General features: G+C 38.0%; 2 protein-coding genes across 5 annotated transcripts in view; one reads left to right on the top strand and one right to left on the bottom strand.

The window, feature by feature from the left end:
* Positions 1-17,785, top strand: part of DOCK1 (dedicator of cytokinesis 1) — a 538,770-nt gene that overhangs the window by 227,338 nt on the left and 293,647 nt on the right. The window lies entirely within an intron of this gene.
* INSYN2A (inhibitory synaptic factor 2A) overlaps positions 1-17,785 on the bottom strand; it is a 76,443-nt gene that overhangs the window by 51,012 nt on the left and 7,646 nt on the right. For all 3 annotated transcript variants that reach the window (XM_034776842.1, XM_034776841.1, XM_034776843.1), the window contains exon 2: positions 105-1,302. In XM_034776842.1, the coding sequence (XP_034632733.1) occupies positions 105-1,297 (1,193 nt within the window). In that variant the 5' untranslated portion in view covers positions 1,298-1,302. The remainder of the gene's footprint in view (positions 1-104; positions 1,303-17,785) is intronic.

Here is a 17,785-nt window from a genome sequence, read left to right as displayed (position 1 = left end):
TGGAATTTACTTAAGATTTATGCTTCTTGTGTAGATTAAATTAGCAAATTTAAATGACTGTACATATTAAGAAAGCTTTTAAAAACAGTTTGGTTTATACTTACCCTTCTCTATGAGCTTCTCCTTTTTCTAACTCCTGAATGACACCCAACAGCACTTTTATGGTTTCCTGGCTTGAGCTGATCAAATTCTCCATCATCTGAAGCTGTGCTTTCAAGTCTACCACTTCTGTGTGAGGCACAATTTGTTGGCATTCTTCACTCACAGCAACTGCTGTCTGACAAGGCTGGTTTTCTTCCATAGGTGAAACATTTATCTGAAGAGTCTGTTCATTACATTCGGCTGATTGGCACTGTGCCTGTGTTGAACAGGCCTGAGCATTTACTGCCTGGGATTGCAGACCATTAAGATGCACAGTTCTCTTTTTTTCCTCATCTGTTGCTGGGCATAGTGACCATTCAGTCTCTGCTGCAGAGTTTTGCGGGTCAGGCTGTGTGGCATGTGAACTGGATGCAGGTAAATAAATTGTAGCTACTTCCGTCTTAAACACCTTCCCATGTGCTGATTGATTAGATTCCTCATTATCCAGAGGCACTGTATCATGTTTTGCGTTATCATGCAGCTGGTAATCAGGCTCTTCTGAAGTAGAGTCTGCTGAGTTTTGAAGAGAAGGAGGTTCTTTAGTACAGCTGTGCAAATCAGTGCTTTTACATGCCTCTGAACAGTTGTCACTAGAAGGCTGATCTACTGCATTCATTCGTTCATTAGTATGGGAAATAAACTCTGCTGTCTTTAGGTCACTGACCTTGCTATAATGAGCAGCCTCCCCTGAGTTTTTACTATCTTCATCCTTAATATCTATTAAAAATCCATTGTTTTGACTCTTAAAGGTGTCAACAGCTGAGACGCTTTTAATAATATTCCCTTTTTTGCGGTCCAAAGGGAATGTCTGGTAACACTTTTTAAGATCTGGTGAGGTCTGAACTCCTGTGCTCTTAGTAACATTAGGTATTGACCTTCGTGCAGGCACTGTCATATATTTACGATAAGCTGCTTTATAAGAGATGGGCTTTGTTTCTCTTTTGTCTGCATGCTGTAGTGTAGATAGTTGTTTGTCCCTTTGTTCATTCTGGGCCTCGCAGATATCTTTAAATCTCACCTGAAGGGCTTTGTTTCTTTTCTTAATCTGTCGGTTGGGATCCAATGCATATTTCATCTCCAAAGCAAGTGAAGCTGCTGGCTCCACTTCACTTTCTGAGGTTGTGAGTAAGCATTTGCTGGATTCCTTACTCACCATGATGCCTGTATTTAAAAACAGTTTAAGAAGTCTTTTATTAAAACAGAAATGTTTCCTTAATTCAAATATTATAAACTTCTAGAAAATATCTTGTATTTTTAAGTAGTCCCCTTTTATGTTTGTGAAAAACAGACTGTGTGGGGAAAACTAGATCCTCATGGTAGCTTGAAAAGTTTTACTTCCTTTGTTCGGCAACCTTTCAGAAGTGGTGTGCCGAGTCTTCGTTTATTCACTCTAATTTAAGGTTTTGCGTGCCAGTAATACATTAACGTTTTTAGAAGGTCTCTTTCTCTAAGTCTATAATATATAACTAAACTATTGTTGTATGTAAAGTAAATAAGGTTTTTAAAATGTTTAAGAAGCTTCATTTAAAATTAAATTAAAATGCAGAGTCCCTCGGACCGGTGGCCAGGACCCAAGCAGTGTGAGTTCCACTGAAAATCAGCTCGCGTGCCGCCTTCGGCACGTGTGCAATAGGTTGCCTACCCCGTTCTATACCTTACTGCTTTTGGGAGAATTATGTATTTTTCTGTTGAATGTTTTATTATAATCAGCACTTCATACAATCCAAAAGTTGAAAACACTTATGGGCAGGGTGATTGTCAATGAACAGCGCTGGGTTTCTGTGAAAGACACTTCTTTCTTGCAAGAGACATGAAATTTTAAAGTACTAAGAATACTGCATAGTCCTCCCATAGTCTTCTTATTATAATTGAGTTCAGTTTTGGCTCCACTAATTTTTTGAACATTGCATAATTAATTTCTAATTAGATTTAAAGAACAATTGTCTTTAAATCCCCTGGCTATAAAATCCAGCTTTTGTAGTTCAAGGGTAGAAGTGTATGCACCTATCTAAGATCAGAACATTTGAAAGGATTAGTAATTGTGCAGTGGGTATAGAGCTTAATAGGTCTTGTTTGTATGTTATTTCATATGGACAGATTAAATATTTGGAACATGTTGCTCTGCTTGAGAAGACAGATTTTTACAAGATATTGATAGTTTTTTGCAAGCAAGTACAGTGATTATGGTGGAGGGCATTCTTGTTACTGCTTCTATGTCAATGGATTCATCTGAACTTTTTTAGTCTTAAAGACAGAAAACCAGTTATCACCATTTTGAAAAAAAATCTTTTCTCTAGTAACTTTTTTGTACAGTAAGTCTATTATTGTTTACAATATCCAACAGTTAAAACAGAGAAATTCTGTCTTAAAGAAATAGTAAAATATGGAGCTCTGTTTTGAGCATTCAGTTTTCATCCTGTGCTGAACTATTAAGTGTAGCTAAGATACAGGTGGCTGGCTGATTATTCCACATTAGAGTAACACCTGAATTTATTATGTTGCTTCACAGCAGTTTTATGTGCATGGAAAAGTTTACATGATTGCTGAAGTAAGAAAATACATTTGGGCTAAATTCTCTGTCGGCATAAATTAACAGAGTCAACTGAAGTCAATGGATTTGTGTATATTTACACCAGCAAACAGTTGAACTGTCTTTCATTGATGGCGTGTCCCTCCCATCTGTCCCCCCACATTCAGTAAGAATCTTGTTATGATAAATGAACTTATGTTTTTTAGGTTTCATAAAAAAAATATGTCTAGATATTTGTGATGTGCAGTCTATATGGTTTTATAAAAACATAATAAGTGAATATAATGTAACTGGAATAGTTTTATAAAAATATAAGTGAATATAATGTAACTGGAATATGCTTCATGGAAAAGGTCTCTTGTAAGGTATCATTACAAAGCTTATAATCTACTGAGTGTGATCATCCCATTTGTATAAATGTACCACTCTTGCATCCAAAACTAGAAATATGAAATATAACTCTGAGGGCCTATTGTAATTATGTAAAGTGTGGGCCATTAATGATGGTTTGGAATCTTGATGACTCCCATTAACAAGGACCCATTGTCTGCAGATGGCTGTGTTTACCTGTTAGTCTTCCTGTATATGTGTGTGCTGGCAAGTGGGCAATGAAGCCTTGCAGTGACATGTGATCATGTCACCTGAACTGGAATCCATCTTTAACCTGGTGCTTTTCCAGTGACGGGGGGTGGAAACCCAGAGGGACAAAGGGTTTCCGCCTTATGCAAAAGATATATAAAGGGGTGGAAGAGAACAGAGGGGAGAGAGGAGCCATCATGAAGAATCCCCTAGCTATCACCTGAGCTGCAACAAGAGCTGTACCAGGGGAAAGAATTGTGCCCAAGCCTGGAAGGTGTCCAGTCTGAGAAAAACTTACTGAAGCATCTCTGAGGGTGAGGTTATCTGTATTTAGTTTGATTAGACATAGATTTGCGCATTTTATTTTATTTTGCTTGGTGACTTACTTTGTTCTGTCTGTTACTACTTGGAACCACTTAAATCCTATATTCTGTATTTAATAAAATCACTTTTTATTTAGTAACTTACTCAGAGTATGTATTAATACCTGGGGGAGCAAACAACTGTGCATATCTCTCTATCAGTGTTATAGAGGGCGAACAATTTATGAGTTTGCCCTACATAAGCTTTATGCAGGGTAAAACGGATTTATCTGGGTTTAGACCCCATTGGGAGTTGGGCTTCTGAGTGCTAAAGACAAGCACACTTCTATGAGCTGTTTTCAGGTAAACTTGCAGCTTTGGGGCAAGTGATTCAGACCCTGGGTCTGTGTTGGAGCAGATGGAGTGTCTGGCTCAGCAAGACAGGGTGCTGGAGTCCTCAGCTGGCAGGGAAAACAGGAGCAGGGGTAGGCTTGGCACATCGGGTGGCAGCTCCCAAGGGGGTTTCTGTGATCCAACCTGTCACAGTATTACAGCAAGACTTGCATGCTGGGGCAAACATGGGGGAAATAGTGTTTTATATAAAAAGCTGTTTACATGGTTAATCCTTTTTCATTGTATTCCCTGCCATTTTAAAGCATTTATACTTGAATGAGATTTCTATCCCTCACAATCTTTTTTGCTTGATCCTGCAATGAAGTCATAATCCTGCATATCAGTCTGTTGCCATGGAAAGATTTCTACTTATAGTGTTTTTTATCTGTAAATCTCAACATGCTTTACAAACATCATTAAAGCCTCCTTACACTCCTAGGAAGATAAATATTATTATTTCCATTGTATAGATGGGGAAACGGAGGTACAGAGGTAGTGACTTCTCCAAGGTCACAAAGCAAGCCAATGATAAAGTTGAGAAGTGACTCCAAGAGTCCTTATGGCAGGCTGGAATATCACCCAGGAGTCCTTATTCCCTTCCACCTTCTCAAACCACTAGAAATGTCATTACATGATTACAATGGTACTAATTCAGCATTATGAAAGCCTTTCAAATATAAAGAAAGGGATCCAGCTAAAACTTTATATTAACTTAGTATAGCAATCAAAGAATAGTAGTATCTTATATTATATTTAGATTTCATAAAGAAAAAAACCAATGTTTAAGTATGATATCCTTCAATGAAAACCCTTGCTACCAAGGAATGCCAAGTTATGTCATACCTCTTAACTGTACCCTAATGCCAGAACACACATTTCCACTTATCATAATGGATGATGTCTTCATGAGTTCCTTTGGAGACATGGGTCCATCACACTTGCAAAGAAGTATTATGCAATACACCATTTAATACTGATTTAATACTCTTGCAGTGCCAAACCAGCAGAAGGAAATGTGAGCCTTAACTGACAATTTCAGCCTTAACTTGAAATTGTCTTTTTGTCATCTGTAATATTTAGTATTTTCTCAACTGTTAACTTACGGAATTCAGGTAATGTATTGAACATGCAGAAACCTTGGTTTTCAGGGCACATTCCTTTTTAAACCCTTGTTTGTTTGTTTTTTGTTTGCTTTTTGCTTTTTTTGCTGCTGTTAGTTGTTGGATCACTACTCTTCACCCCTTACCACTTTGAAGCCATGTTTGTCAGCTGCCTATGAACAGGGCAGAATACTGATTCTTCTTTCTCCTCTCTAAGGTCTGATGTCTTCACAGCAAATGAAGGTATGATCACAGCTCTGGTGGGCATGACTGCAGTAGCTTTAATCTAGCTAGCCCCTGTAATAATAGCAGTGAAGATATGGCGGCATGGACTTCAGAGTGGGCTAGCCACCAGAGTCCAGACCAGGAGGCCCCAGTGGGCTTGTACTGGAGCAGCTAGCCTGTGCTGAAATTTGTGCCTCCGTGTCTTTACTACTATTCTTACCCATGTTAGCTACATTAAAACTAGTGCAGGTTTGCCTCCCTGGGCTACGATCACACCTTCATTTGTTGTTTAGATGTGCTCTAAATCCTGTCATCTCTCTCTCTCTCTCTCTCTCTCTCCCCCTGTGGGGATAAAGCCTAACACCTAGAAGCAGCAAAACTTAACAGTTCAACGAGATAGGTGCAATACTGGAACATTCGTTGGATTTTAATATCATTCTAAGCTGGACGTTTTCAGAGCCACTGAGGATATTTAGATATAGGATGAAATTTTCAAAAACAGCAAAGTGGTTTAGGAGCACAAATCCCATTGAATTCAATAACTTGTGCTTCTTAACCACTTAGCTGCTTCTGAAAATCTCATGCACAGCTGCCATTAATTGTAATGAATTGTGTCCCTAAATTCTGTAGATCTAATCAATCATTAGCAAACACCTGAAGTAAGACTTTCTAGAAGCCAAAGCATATTATGTCTAGTCTAATCTATATTTATTACCATTACCTCCAGGTGGCTGTGGGTGAAGTAGAGTTACTGTAGAAAGGGAAATGTTTTCTGCATGAGCCTGCAAGGAAAATGTTCAAACTCAGTGTGGGGGAGAGACAGAGAAGCAGAATCAAAGAATTCAAATGATTTTACTGCCCACGTATTAGTTTTTCAGGCTCAATATTAAAATAATGAGGCCTTGTAATACAATTAAAATAATAAGAGGCTCATCTGTTGACACATCACTTTAAAAGATGCTAGTATGCGGCATAAAGCTGCTGAATTTCTGCTGATTCATTGTGGAAGGTGCAGCTTCTTAACTCAACCCTGAATATAAAAAGATACCAGTAGCCCTCTATGCAGTGGTAACAGGGAGCTAGGGTAGAGGAAGTCCTGGAAGAAAACACTAGGGGCCAGCCAAGCCTAGAGAAGAAACATGGGTGAGTTTCATGCAGTGAGTGATCAATAAAGCCAAATCCTAGGAAAGGGGTAAGTTAGGAGAGTGAGGGCTCTGAGTTATTACAGAGAATATTTTTCCAGGTGTCTGGGTGCTGGGTCTTGCACCCATGCTCAGGATCTAACTGATCACCATATTTGGGGTCGGGAAGGAATTTTTCCAGGGCTCAGATTGGCAAAGACCTTGAGCTTTTGCCTTCCTCTGCAGCATGAGGCATGGGTCATTTGCAGATTTAAACCAGTGTAAATGGTGGATTCTCTGTAAGCTGAAGTCTTTAAAACATAATTTGAGGACTTCAACAATTCAGCCAGCGGTTAGGGGTCTATTACAGGAGTGGGTGGGTGAGGTTCGGTGGCCTGCAACATGCAGGAGGTCAGACTAGATGATCATGATGGTCCCTTCTGGCCTTAAAGTCTGAGTCTAACTCTGGGATTCGGATGAAATCTCACCTCACTGAAGTCAATGGGAAAAACTCCAATTCATTTCCCCTTGTGCGTTCTACTAAGGACCATGTAGGGCAAATAGTTTATTAATGAGCCACGCACGACTGTCCGTCTTTTAGCAGTAAAGAATATCCAAAAATGTCAGCCATGTTTGTTATGGGACAAAATATTAGTATACTGTACTTGCTATTTTCAGTTTTATTTTAATTCATATTCATCTATAACTGTTTCATTGGATTGGTGCCCATTTCTGTTACATGGATTCTGTATACTGAATGCCATCTGTTTCATAGCTACCAAAAATAAAAATTTGAGCTAAAGATGGATTTTCAGAATGCTGGTAGTTAAGTTATGTAAAGCTTGGTAAAATACAATATGGAGACTAGCCAACTTGGAGAGAACAGACAAACCTGAAATAGACTTAATTGAAGTAGGTCAAAAATGTAGGCTAGTATAATCAATTACATTTTTATCCTCCTATTGCTTATTTGTAGATTATAAAACTAAGGGGAACAGTTATAATCATCCACTCTGACCACCTGTATAACACAGGCCATAGAACTTCCCTGAGTTAATTCCTATTTGAACTAGAGTATATCTTTTTTGAAAAACAACCAATCTTGATTTTAAAATTATCAGTGATGGAAAATCCAGCATAATGGAATAGCTTTACCTTCACTTTTTAAAATGTACGCTATATATCCAGTTTGAATTTGTCTAGCTTCAACTTCCAGCCATTGGATCTTGTCATCCCCTTTGCCTTCTAGATTGAAGAGCCCATTATCAAATTTTTGTACCTAGACACTTATACACTGTTATCAAGTCACACCTTAACTTTCTATAGTTAAGACAAATAGATTGAGATCCTTGAATCTGTTGCTATAAGACATGTTTTCCAATTCTTTTAATCATTCTAGTGGCTCTTCTCTGACTATCACCAATTTATCAGCATCCTTTTTGAATTGGGAAACCAAAAACTGGACAGAGTATTTGCCAAACAGAAAGATACTATCCTCCCTAGTCCTACTTGAGGTTCCTGTTTATACATTCAAATACTACATTAGCACTTCTGGTCCCAGATGTCTCACTGGAAGCTCATGTTCAACTGGTTATCTACCATGACCCCCACGTGCTTCTCAGAGTCACTGCTTCCCAGTGATGCTTTATTTGTAGATATGACTTTTTATCTGGCTGTATTGAAATGTATATTGTCTGTTTGCATCCAGCTTACCAAGTGATCCACATTGCTCTGTATCAGTGACCTGTCCTCTTATTATTTACCATTCCTCCAGTCATTGTGTCATCTGCAAACTTTATCAGTAATGATTTTGTTTTCTTTCAGTCATGGATTAAAAATGTTAAATAGTATAAGCCAAGAACTTATCCCTGTGGGACTCCACTAGAAACACACTTGCTTGATGATGATTTCCCATGTATGATTACTTTTTGAAACCTGTCAGGTAGCCAGTTACTTGAGATGCCCAAAACTTTGGGAAAACAGTTTTCCATGGCAATCTGTTAGCCCAGTGACCCTAACAGGAAATTTAAGTGAAGACACTTATGAAATAAATCCTTTGTCTGTGGGCTTTCACTTCTGTAACCTGCTACACCACTGGATAAAAACTAAACTATGAAATTTAATCAGCTATGGAATATGTTGCATTTACTTAGTTGTCAAACACTGAAGGATTATGCCTTAAAGAAGGCCGTGTTTTGGGGCACAGGCACCCAAGATAAAAACAATTTCAAAAAATAAAAACAAAAAACAAAACTCAGTGTTGAGCCCTGAAAGTCTCATATTGAAAAGTTATTAGAATAGTTACTAGTAACTTAAGTATATGAATGCTGAGTTTTTCAGTGACTTTGCCATTTAGCTTTAGAATCTGCTAGCAACTGATAGATTTAGAAGAATTGGCATGAGGTTTTGTTAGTACACCTCCGGACTGAAAATCCTGGCTCAATTTCCAGATTAATTGATCCACTGCTTTGTCCCATATGCTTTAGGAACGCCAGAACATTAGGTTATTTTGGAATTAGGTAATCGACAGAATTAATATTGTCCTTAATACAGATGTACCAAGGAATCTGATAATATTCTACAGAATGGAGATAAGATAAATGATGTAGTATATTCTGTGATGCAGTTAATTTTAAGTGTGGCTTTAATAGCCAGTAAATTGATACTTCAAAAATGGCTATCTCCCTTTCCCAATTGTATTAGCCTGAGTAATTCAGCTAGAGAGACTTTTATTTCCAGTAGTAGCTTGAACTAATAATTTTCTAGATATCTGTGATTAGGGGTGATTGCAACCAAAAAGGGTAACTGTAAATTCTTTGCCTTATTTAACTTCTGTTGTGTTCAGTGAGAATTGCACATGCATATCTGCTGACAGAATGCTCAACAAAACAGTTGATGCACAGTAAAATTATTAAGGATTTAAAATGTACTTTTTTCCGTATGTGTACTGTTTTCACCAAGGGAATGGAAACATATGCTCTACTTAGCCATTCACGTCTATCCAGACTAAAACCTAATGGAAAGTTGGAGGTAAACCGTTCATCTCTTACTTGAAAACCTGAATGCGCTGTTTTGCAGAAGACTTTCCTTATTATGAGAGGGAGGCCCACAGGCCTGTTCTGCTCCCACAGAAGTCAATGCCAAAACTCACATTGATTTCAGGGGAGCAGGTGCAGGTCCCTTGCCAGATTGTGCCCCTAAATCTGTGCCCCTGGACAGGCCAATTGAATATGGGAAACTGTAATATAACTAGGGCCCTATCAAATTCATGGCCATGAAAAATGCGTCACAGACCGTGAAATCTGGTCTTTTGTGGGCTTTTACTCTGTACTATACAGATTTCATGGGGGAGGCCACTGTTTCTCAAACTGGGTATGCTGACCCAAAAGGGGACTGCGGGGGATTGCAAGTTTATTTTAGGAGGATGGCAGTATTGCCACCCTTACTTCTGTGCTGCCTTCAGAGCTGGGCGGCCGCAGAGCAGCGACTGTTGGCAGGGCACCCAGCTCAGAAGGCGGCGCCCCGACAGCAGCAGTGCAGAAGTAAGGGTGGCAATACCATACCATGTTTCAGAGTAGCAGCCGTGTTAGTCTGTATCCGCAAAAAGAACAGGAGTACTTGTGGCACCTTAGAGACTAACAAATTTATTTGAGCATAAGCTTTCGTGGGCTACATCCCACTTCATCGGATGCATGTAGTGGAAAATACAGTAGGAAGATATATATATATATATATATATATATATATATATATATACACACAGAGAACATGAAAAAATGGGGGTTGCCACACCAACTCNTGTTTGTAGTGGTAATGAAAATGGCCCATTTCCAGCAATTGACAAGGAGATGTGAGGAACTGTGTGTGTGGGGGGGGGGGAATAAGCATGGGGAAATAGTTTTAGTTTGTGTAATGACCCATCCACTCCCAGTCTTTATTCAAGCCTAATTTAATGGTGTCCAATTTGCAATTTAATTCCAATTCAGGAGTCTCTCGTTGGAGTCTGTTTTTGAAGTTTTTTTGTTGTAATAGTGAGACTTTTAGGTCTGTAATTGAGTGACCAGGGAGATTGAAGTGTTCTCCAACTGGTTTTTGAATGTTATAATTCTTGACGTCTGATTTGTGTCCATTTATTCTTTTACATAGAGACTGTCCCGTTTGGCCAATGTACATGGCAGAGGGGCATTGCTGGCACATGATGGCATATATCACATTGATAGATGTGCAGGTGAACAAGCTTCTGATAGTGTGGCTGATGTGATTAGGTCCTATGATGGTATCCCCTGAATAGATATGTGGACAGAGTTGGCAGCGGGCTTTGTTGCAAGGATAGGTTCCTGGGTTAGTGTTTTTGTTGTGCGGTGTGTGGTTGCTGGTGAGTATTTCCTTCAGGTTTGGGGGCTGTCTGTAAGCAAGGACTGGCCTGTCTCTCAAGATCTGTGAGAGTGATGGATTGTCCTCCAATGAGAGACTGTTGAATTGGAATTAATTTGCAAACTGGACACCATTAAATTAGGCTTGAATAAAGACTGGGAGTGGATGGGGCATTACACAAAGTAAAACTATTTCCCCATGCTTATTCCCCGCTCCCCCCCCCGGCCCACAGTTCCTCACATCTCCTTGTCAATTGCTGGAAATGGGCCATTTTCATTACCACTACAAACAGTTCTTTTTCTCTCCTGCTGATAATAGCTCACCTTAACTGATCACTCTCCTTATAGTGTGTATGGTAACACCCATTGTTTCATGTTCTCTGTGTGTGTGTGTGTGTGTGTGTGTGTGTATATATATATATTCTTCCCATTGTATTTTCCACTACATGCATCCGATGAAGTGGGCTGTAGCCCATGAAAGCTTATGCTCAAATAAATGTGTTAGTCTCTAAAGTGCCACAAGTACTCCAATACCATACCATGTCACACTTACTTCTGCGCTGCTGCCTTGAGAGGTGGGTGGCCAGAGCATGGTGGCTGCTGACCGACAGCCCTGCTCTGCAAGCAGCAGCACATAAGTAAGGGGGGCAATACCATACTATGCAATCGTTACTTCTGCGCTGCTGCTGGTGGCTCTACCTTCAGAATTGGGTTCCTGGCCAGCAGCCACTGCTCTCGGGCCGCCCAGCTCTGAAGGCAGCGCTGCCGACAGCAGCATCGCAGAAGTAAGAGCAGCAATATCGCAACCCCACTACAATAACCTTGTGATCCCCCCAACAACTCCTTTTTGGGTCAGTACCCCTACAATTACAACACGGTGAAATTTCAGATTTAAATATCTGAAATCATGAAATTTACGATTTTTTAAATCCTTTGACCATGAAATTGACCAAAATGGTTCATGAATTTGGTAGGGCCCTAAATATAACTTAACTCCCTTGCCTATGTTATTTCTCTGTAATTCTGCTGACATTACTTAACTCTGTAGAGTTTTTTGAGATCCAAGACAAAAGGTGACAACCATTCAGTTATATAAGAAGAGTGACTGTACCACATGGAATGAACTGATCCCTCTTCCAGAAACTATTGAGATGGAGTTCAGCAATATGCATAAATACTGCAGAAGTTCAGAGTTTGCAGACGTCCATATTAGATACTGCATTATAGCTTCTTGTGCTGTAGCTACATTTAAAGAGATTAACTGATTGAATGACATGATTTGCCAAGTTAAATATTAAAGGGATCACAGAGCTTATTTTTCTAGATGCTAAACCCTAATCCTTGATTTCTTTGTTTTTGTTGTTTGTTTAAGGTTGATTATGACTAAAAGACTTCACTTTCTGTCTGAATATGGAAGTAGTCTATCAAACTGTATCAAAATGTGATGTTAAAAGTACTGAGAATCTTTATGGAAAGTCACAGTAGCTGTTAACTTTTACATTGTTTCAGGTGTTCTGTGGCATATTTTATCAAACTGCATACTTCTCTCCCCCCTACTATTCTTCACCCCCTGCTAACAATCCAGATTTCTCACCATCCAGTTTTCAGTACTAGCATTTACAAATCCAGCAAAGGGTCCTATCTGATATGATTCGAGCCCCAGTCCTGCAAAAATATATGCATGCTGATGAGTCCCATTAAAGTCCATATGTAAAGTTAAACATGTGTACAAGTCTTTTCAGGGCCAAAGCTCAGTGAAGTCACCTACCTATGTTACAACATAAATTACATTACTGCAGTTTTAGAAACTATTGATTTGTTAGTGAAGAGAAAAAACAGTCTTGTAGTCTGAAAGTGACACCAAACTGTAATTTAAAATTGATTTATAGTCTTGGATCTGTAGAAACATATATGTAAAGTAAAACTTACAAAAAGTATGTTTAATAAAAGATATTTTAACTTCATCTTGTATTTCCATAACCACTTAAGATGTAAATTCACAAATGGTATAGTTTCACACAAAATTGAAAGACTACATGAATAACAACTCTAAGGTTATATGCACATACCAGGGGATTCTGATTATATTTGATAGCCTAGGATGAAATTCACCAATGTGCACAAGATTTGCTTTCACCACAAGAAAGTGAAGATGGAGTCAGGGTACATGATGCCTTTAGACCAGGGGTAGGCAACCTATGGCACGCATGCCGCCTTCGGCACACAAGCTGATTTTCAGTGGCACTCACACTGCCCAGGTCGTGGCCACCAGTCCGGGCGGCTCTGCATTTTAATTTAACTTTAAATGAAGTTTCTTAAACATTTGAAAAACCTTATTTACTTTACATACAACAATAATTTAGTTATATATTATAGACTTATAGAAAGAGACCTTCTAAAAATGTTAAAATGTATTACTGGCACGCGAAACCTTAAATTAAAGTAAATAAATGAAGACTCAGCACACCACTTCTGAAAGGTTGCCGACCCCTGCTTTAGACTAATATACCATAGGTACACCTTTAGCAAGAAATCTCCTGTGTGATGTTTGATACATCTAAATAATATCACATGGTTTAATGAGAAAAGCATGTTTTACTTCAAATATCCATGTGTCCTGCCTCCTCCTCCATTGTTTTTCTTGTAAGAATATGTAGTGCACAATAGGCTTTTGCAGTTGAAACAAAACTTCTAAAGAAACCACATGGATTTATTTTCTATGAACGAATCCAACATGGCAGCCAAAATCTCTCTTCATTCTAAATACCACATGGTTACCACACTTATTAAAAGTGCCTTGAATTTCTGCTTACAAAATACTATAACTTTTTCTCCCAATTTCATGCATTATGGTCTTCCAGTAAAAAAATTTAGAATTTTTTTTCAGTCCTGATAAAGGTACTTAATTGTTAGTAAACTCTGTATTACTATCAGAAAAGCTTTAAAAATCAGGAGACTCATATCCTGAATATGGGACTGAGGATTATTGGTATGCAAGAAAAACTGTTCTGAAAAATTTTCCTTGCTGATACTAATGATCTTTGCCAATTATTTGCAGAAACCTTTTCCTGTGTAATATGCATTTTTCATTGAGTTTTAAAATGCAGGCACAGTACTGTAGGTTGATTTCCACTCATAATCAAATGCTTGTAGATGTTTAGTTTTTGTGGTTAAAAAGCAAAAAAGCACAGCTGATGTTATACAGAGTTGTGTACATCACAATTCTGACAACACAAGTGTCAGTTGTGTGCACCACTCTCTTAACTTTTTATTATAGTTCTCACCTAGAATAATGGAGCTAATAATGACAGTAACTGCCAAATTAAACTTTTTAAGAAATCTGTTTTGGAGACCTCGTGCATTTGATTTTAGACTTCTACTTTGTATGTTGGGCTTCCTTATTCATCTTTTATCAAAGTTATTCCTTATTATTATTCTTTTATGGATCCCTTTATGGATTACCGATGTAAGTGCAAACTGCTCTAGCCATTACCTCTCTTCTCTTGATACATGTTATTACTGCAAGAAATCAGAGCAATGCCACTGTGAGCCTTGGGTGATACTGTGTTTTTAAATTGCTATTGTCCTACTGTAGACAATAGCTGCGGCATGTATTGTTTTTAATATGTTCTAAACAACTGTAGGTTCAGCACTAGTAAAATCCCAAAATTCGATGTGTTCAGAGTTTCAGTACCATAGTTACTATGATAACCTATGAAAACTCATGTGACTGCTTCTTCATTGCCTTAAAAATGTGAAGGTTTCTTCCTGAATAACATAAGAGGCTGTAGCTTCTGATTGCCTTCTCTTCTTATAGGTAGAGTAGCAAAGCATTTACAATAATTGCAGCACATACAAAAAAGAACATGTGTTTTTACTGTAAGAGTTTCTCTTGTTTTTATTAAACTATGCCTTTTTAGATAGTTAAGATTAGCTCTGGATGTGAATGCACAAAAAAAAAATCATGATATTTGCATACTTTGATAGAGCAGTGCTGGAGCAAAAACATCAGTACATTGAAAAATAAAGTTCGCAACTATTGCTTAAAATAGTCTGCTGGATAAACACTTTGTTAAACTTCTCTTCTGTAAGACTGAAAAAGAGAGATTATGCACACTGCCACAGTCTTCAATTATATTTCTTCTTTATTACATCCTATATACTGCATTATATGCACAAGATTAAATATAATCCTATTTATCTTGATCAAATTCTGTATAGTATGGGTTTATTTTCCCTTACTGGTAGTGTAACCAATGTTCACACTAGGAGTTAGGCATTTGCATCAAGAGGTGAATAGACCCCAGAGGTCCAAATTAATAACTATTTACTTGACATTGGAACAAATACAAGGTCAAAGGAAGTTCCATGTCAATTTATATTAATCATGGAGTTGTTATTCTGTCAAACATTGCTGGGATTTAGGATACTGGTAGAAAAAATAATAAAAGTTTTGCTTATTTTTCTACTGTGCACTGCACCTTATTGATAACATGGAAATTATCAGTAAAATTTTACCAGAATTTTCTGCAATGGAATCTGTGTAGCTATTCAGTCTGTCAAGGTTATATCTAATACTCATATTATAACCATTCTGATTAACATGTTGTTGCCATTAGAAACTCAAATGGCTCCATTTACATTTGATGGGTCAAAAGAACCTCAAATTTGAGTACTTGTTTAAAAATTCAAATAGTAAATTGTAAATGTTGTTATATCAGTTCCTCTCCTGTAAGTTATATTGTTATTTAATATGAATTTAAAATTGTTCACAGGAGGCAGCAATACTAACCCTCAATATCAGTATGCATCATGAAAACATCAAACTACTACCACAAGACAATGCTTTTGTTTAGACACAGCAAAAGCTTATTGGTAAAGATGAGTCCGCACCAGGTGCTGAAGGCCAGTGGACTCCAGATCTGACAAACCCCTAGAAAGAGCAAGACAGGGACCTTGTATTGAGGGTGTACGTCTTGAGTCTGTCAGCAAGAATGGCTCATCTGATGTTTGATCTTAGCTGTTGTAGGTAGACAGTAAGATAACCAGATCCAAACCTCCACATAGACAAAAACTAAAACCTTGAATTTCACCTTGGAGTTGATGGGAAGCCCCTGCAATACACTGAGCACATGTGTAATGCACTAAGGCCAAACTTTTCCACTAAACGAGCAGATCATCTTTTTACTGAAGCTTCGAACTGTTCTTCAAGGGTAGCCTTCATTAGAGCCCACTGCAGCTAGGAGGTTACAAAGGCATTGGTGACTGTCCTGAGGTCAGTGTCAGAGTTAAGGCATCCAAATAGCATCACCTCATTCTGTTTGGATAATGATTATCACTACGTATCGTACGATATGGTGCTGGTCAAAAGCCATTTGAAATAACAGACATAAGGTGATGAGATAAGCATGCATAGACGTAGTGCTAAAGAATGCAGGCAGGTAATTTAGGCCCCAAATCTAACATATCTTTAATAGAATATTATTTGATGAATGACTTCAGGATTGTAGATATCTCTGTCTGCATTCCAAACTTTACCAGTCACCAAAAAATAAAAGGAAAGCAATATTCACTTAAAAAAAAAAAAAAAAAAAAAAAACTTGTATGTAAGCAGTTTTTGTCCTCAATTGCTTCCTGTGCTGGCTCTGCAGTAGCTGTTAACTAACAAAAAGTATTGTAAGTCCTGTGCATATTCTTGCTTAGTGATGCTACTGCAAGAAAAAGAGAAGTAAGCAAAACCGGCTTCTGCAACACACTGGAGAGAGAGTACAAAAATCAATGTTACCTAAATGGAAAAGAACAAAATTGGTTGTACTGAAGTGTATTACAATACAATAAAATGTTACGGGACATCTTTGTTGTGAAGCATCTTTGATAAAAGCTGTTTCTCGAGATGCTTTTTAGGTAAATAATAGCAAAGGGAGAGCACAACTCACAGGTATAGACAAGAGGAATCCGATATTGTCATATCAAATTTGAATTAAGATGGGCAGTTAATGGGGCATACAGGAAGATTTGTTCCAGCTGACATGATTTGCAGGGGAGAAGGTTCTCGAACCACCATTGGGAAGCATTGTGTGGAGAGTAAAAGAAGAGGCTAGAGTTAAACTGGCAGATAAAGTGCAGAGGTGAGTAGACATAGAGTAGGAATTGCTTGCAGGTTTTATGAACATGAAAGACAACGTCAAATAGGATGTTGAAATGAATGAGCTAGTGGCTGTGATTTGGATAACAAAAAATGTATTAAAATTAATTAAAGGTCTTAGAACTCTGAATTTCCTCCTTTTGTTGGCTTGAATTGTGCTCTGCTTATGTAACTGTGTAGGATTTTAGCTGAGAACTCCCATATGCATTAATAGGAATGGTCTGAATAAAGCCCTAGGTATCAAGGTCAGACATTAGACAGACAGTTTCTGTGATTTTTAATATGGCTTTTTGTGTTTAAACAGCACTGGTAGATATGAATCTAGGAATGTGACTGAAGTCTTGAACACCTTTTTGTCACTAGTTGTGTACTTATAAAAAGCTATGTAAAGTTTACAGGTTTCACTTAAAATGAAGGGAACTTAGCCCTAGTCTACATCAGAATGGAGCAGTGTGTGTTAATCATATTGAATTCATGCATAGTTCCTGCTGATCTACTGTCTTATGCATTTTGATGTCAATGGTTCCAGTCTTGTCTGTCCATTTGTCAGCTTCTCAAAGAAACATCTTTGTACCTCCTTTGACGCTGGCCTTTATGCACAGAAAATTTCTTGAACTGATTCATAAGATCACTACCCTCTTCTGCGCATAATCTCTTCACTCGCTTGTGGTGGGATGTCAGGAAGAAAATAACCAATGGATTAGTTGGCACTTTATTTACAGAAACAAAAATGGCAAATGTAGATATTGTATTTATTTGACTGCCTTCTTTCTCATACCTTTCCCCCATACAACCCACACCTTTCATGTAATTTGTCTCCTTAGATTTTTTTAATTATTTGGGTAGAGCTCATGCCCAAATTTTTAAAGATATTTA

This window comes from Trachemys scripta, chromosome 7 (genome assembly GCF_013100865.1).
Source record: "Trachemys scripta elegans isolate TJP31775 chromosome 7, CAS_Tse_1.0, whole genome shotgun sequence".
In the NCBI taxonomy this organism is placed as follows: Eukaryota; Metazoa; Chordata; order Testudines; family Emydidae; genus Trachemys; species Trachemys scripta.
The sequence above is the reverse complement of the archived record's forward strand: the minus strand, read 5'-3'. Positions and strand labels throughout refer to the sequence as shown.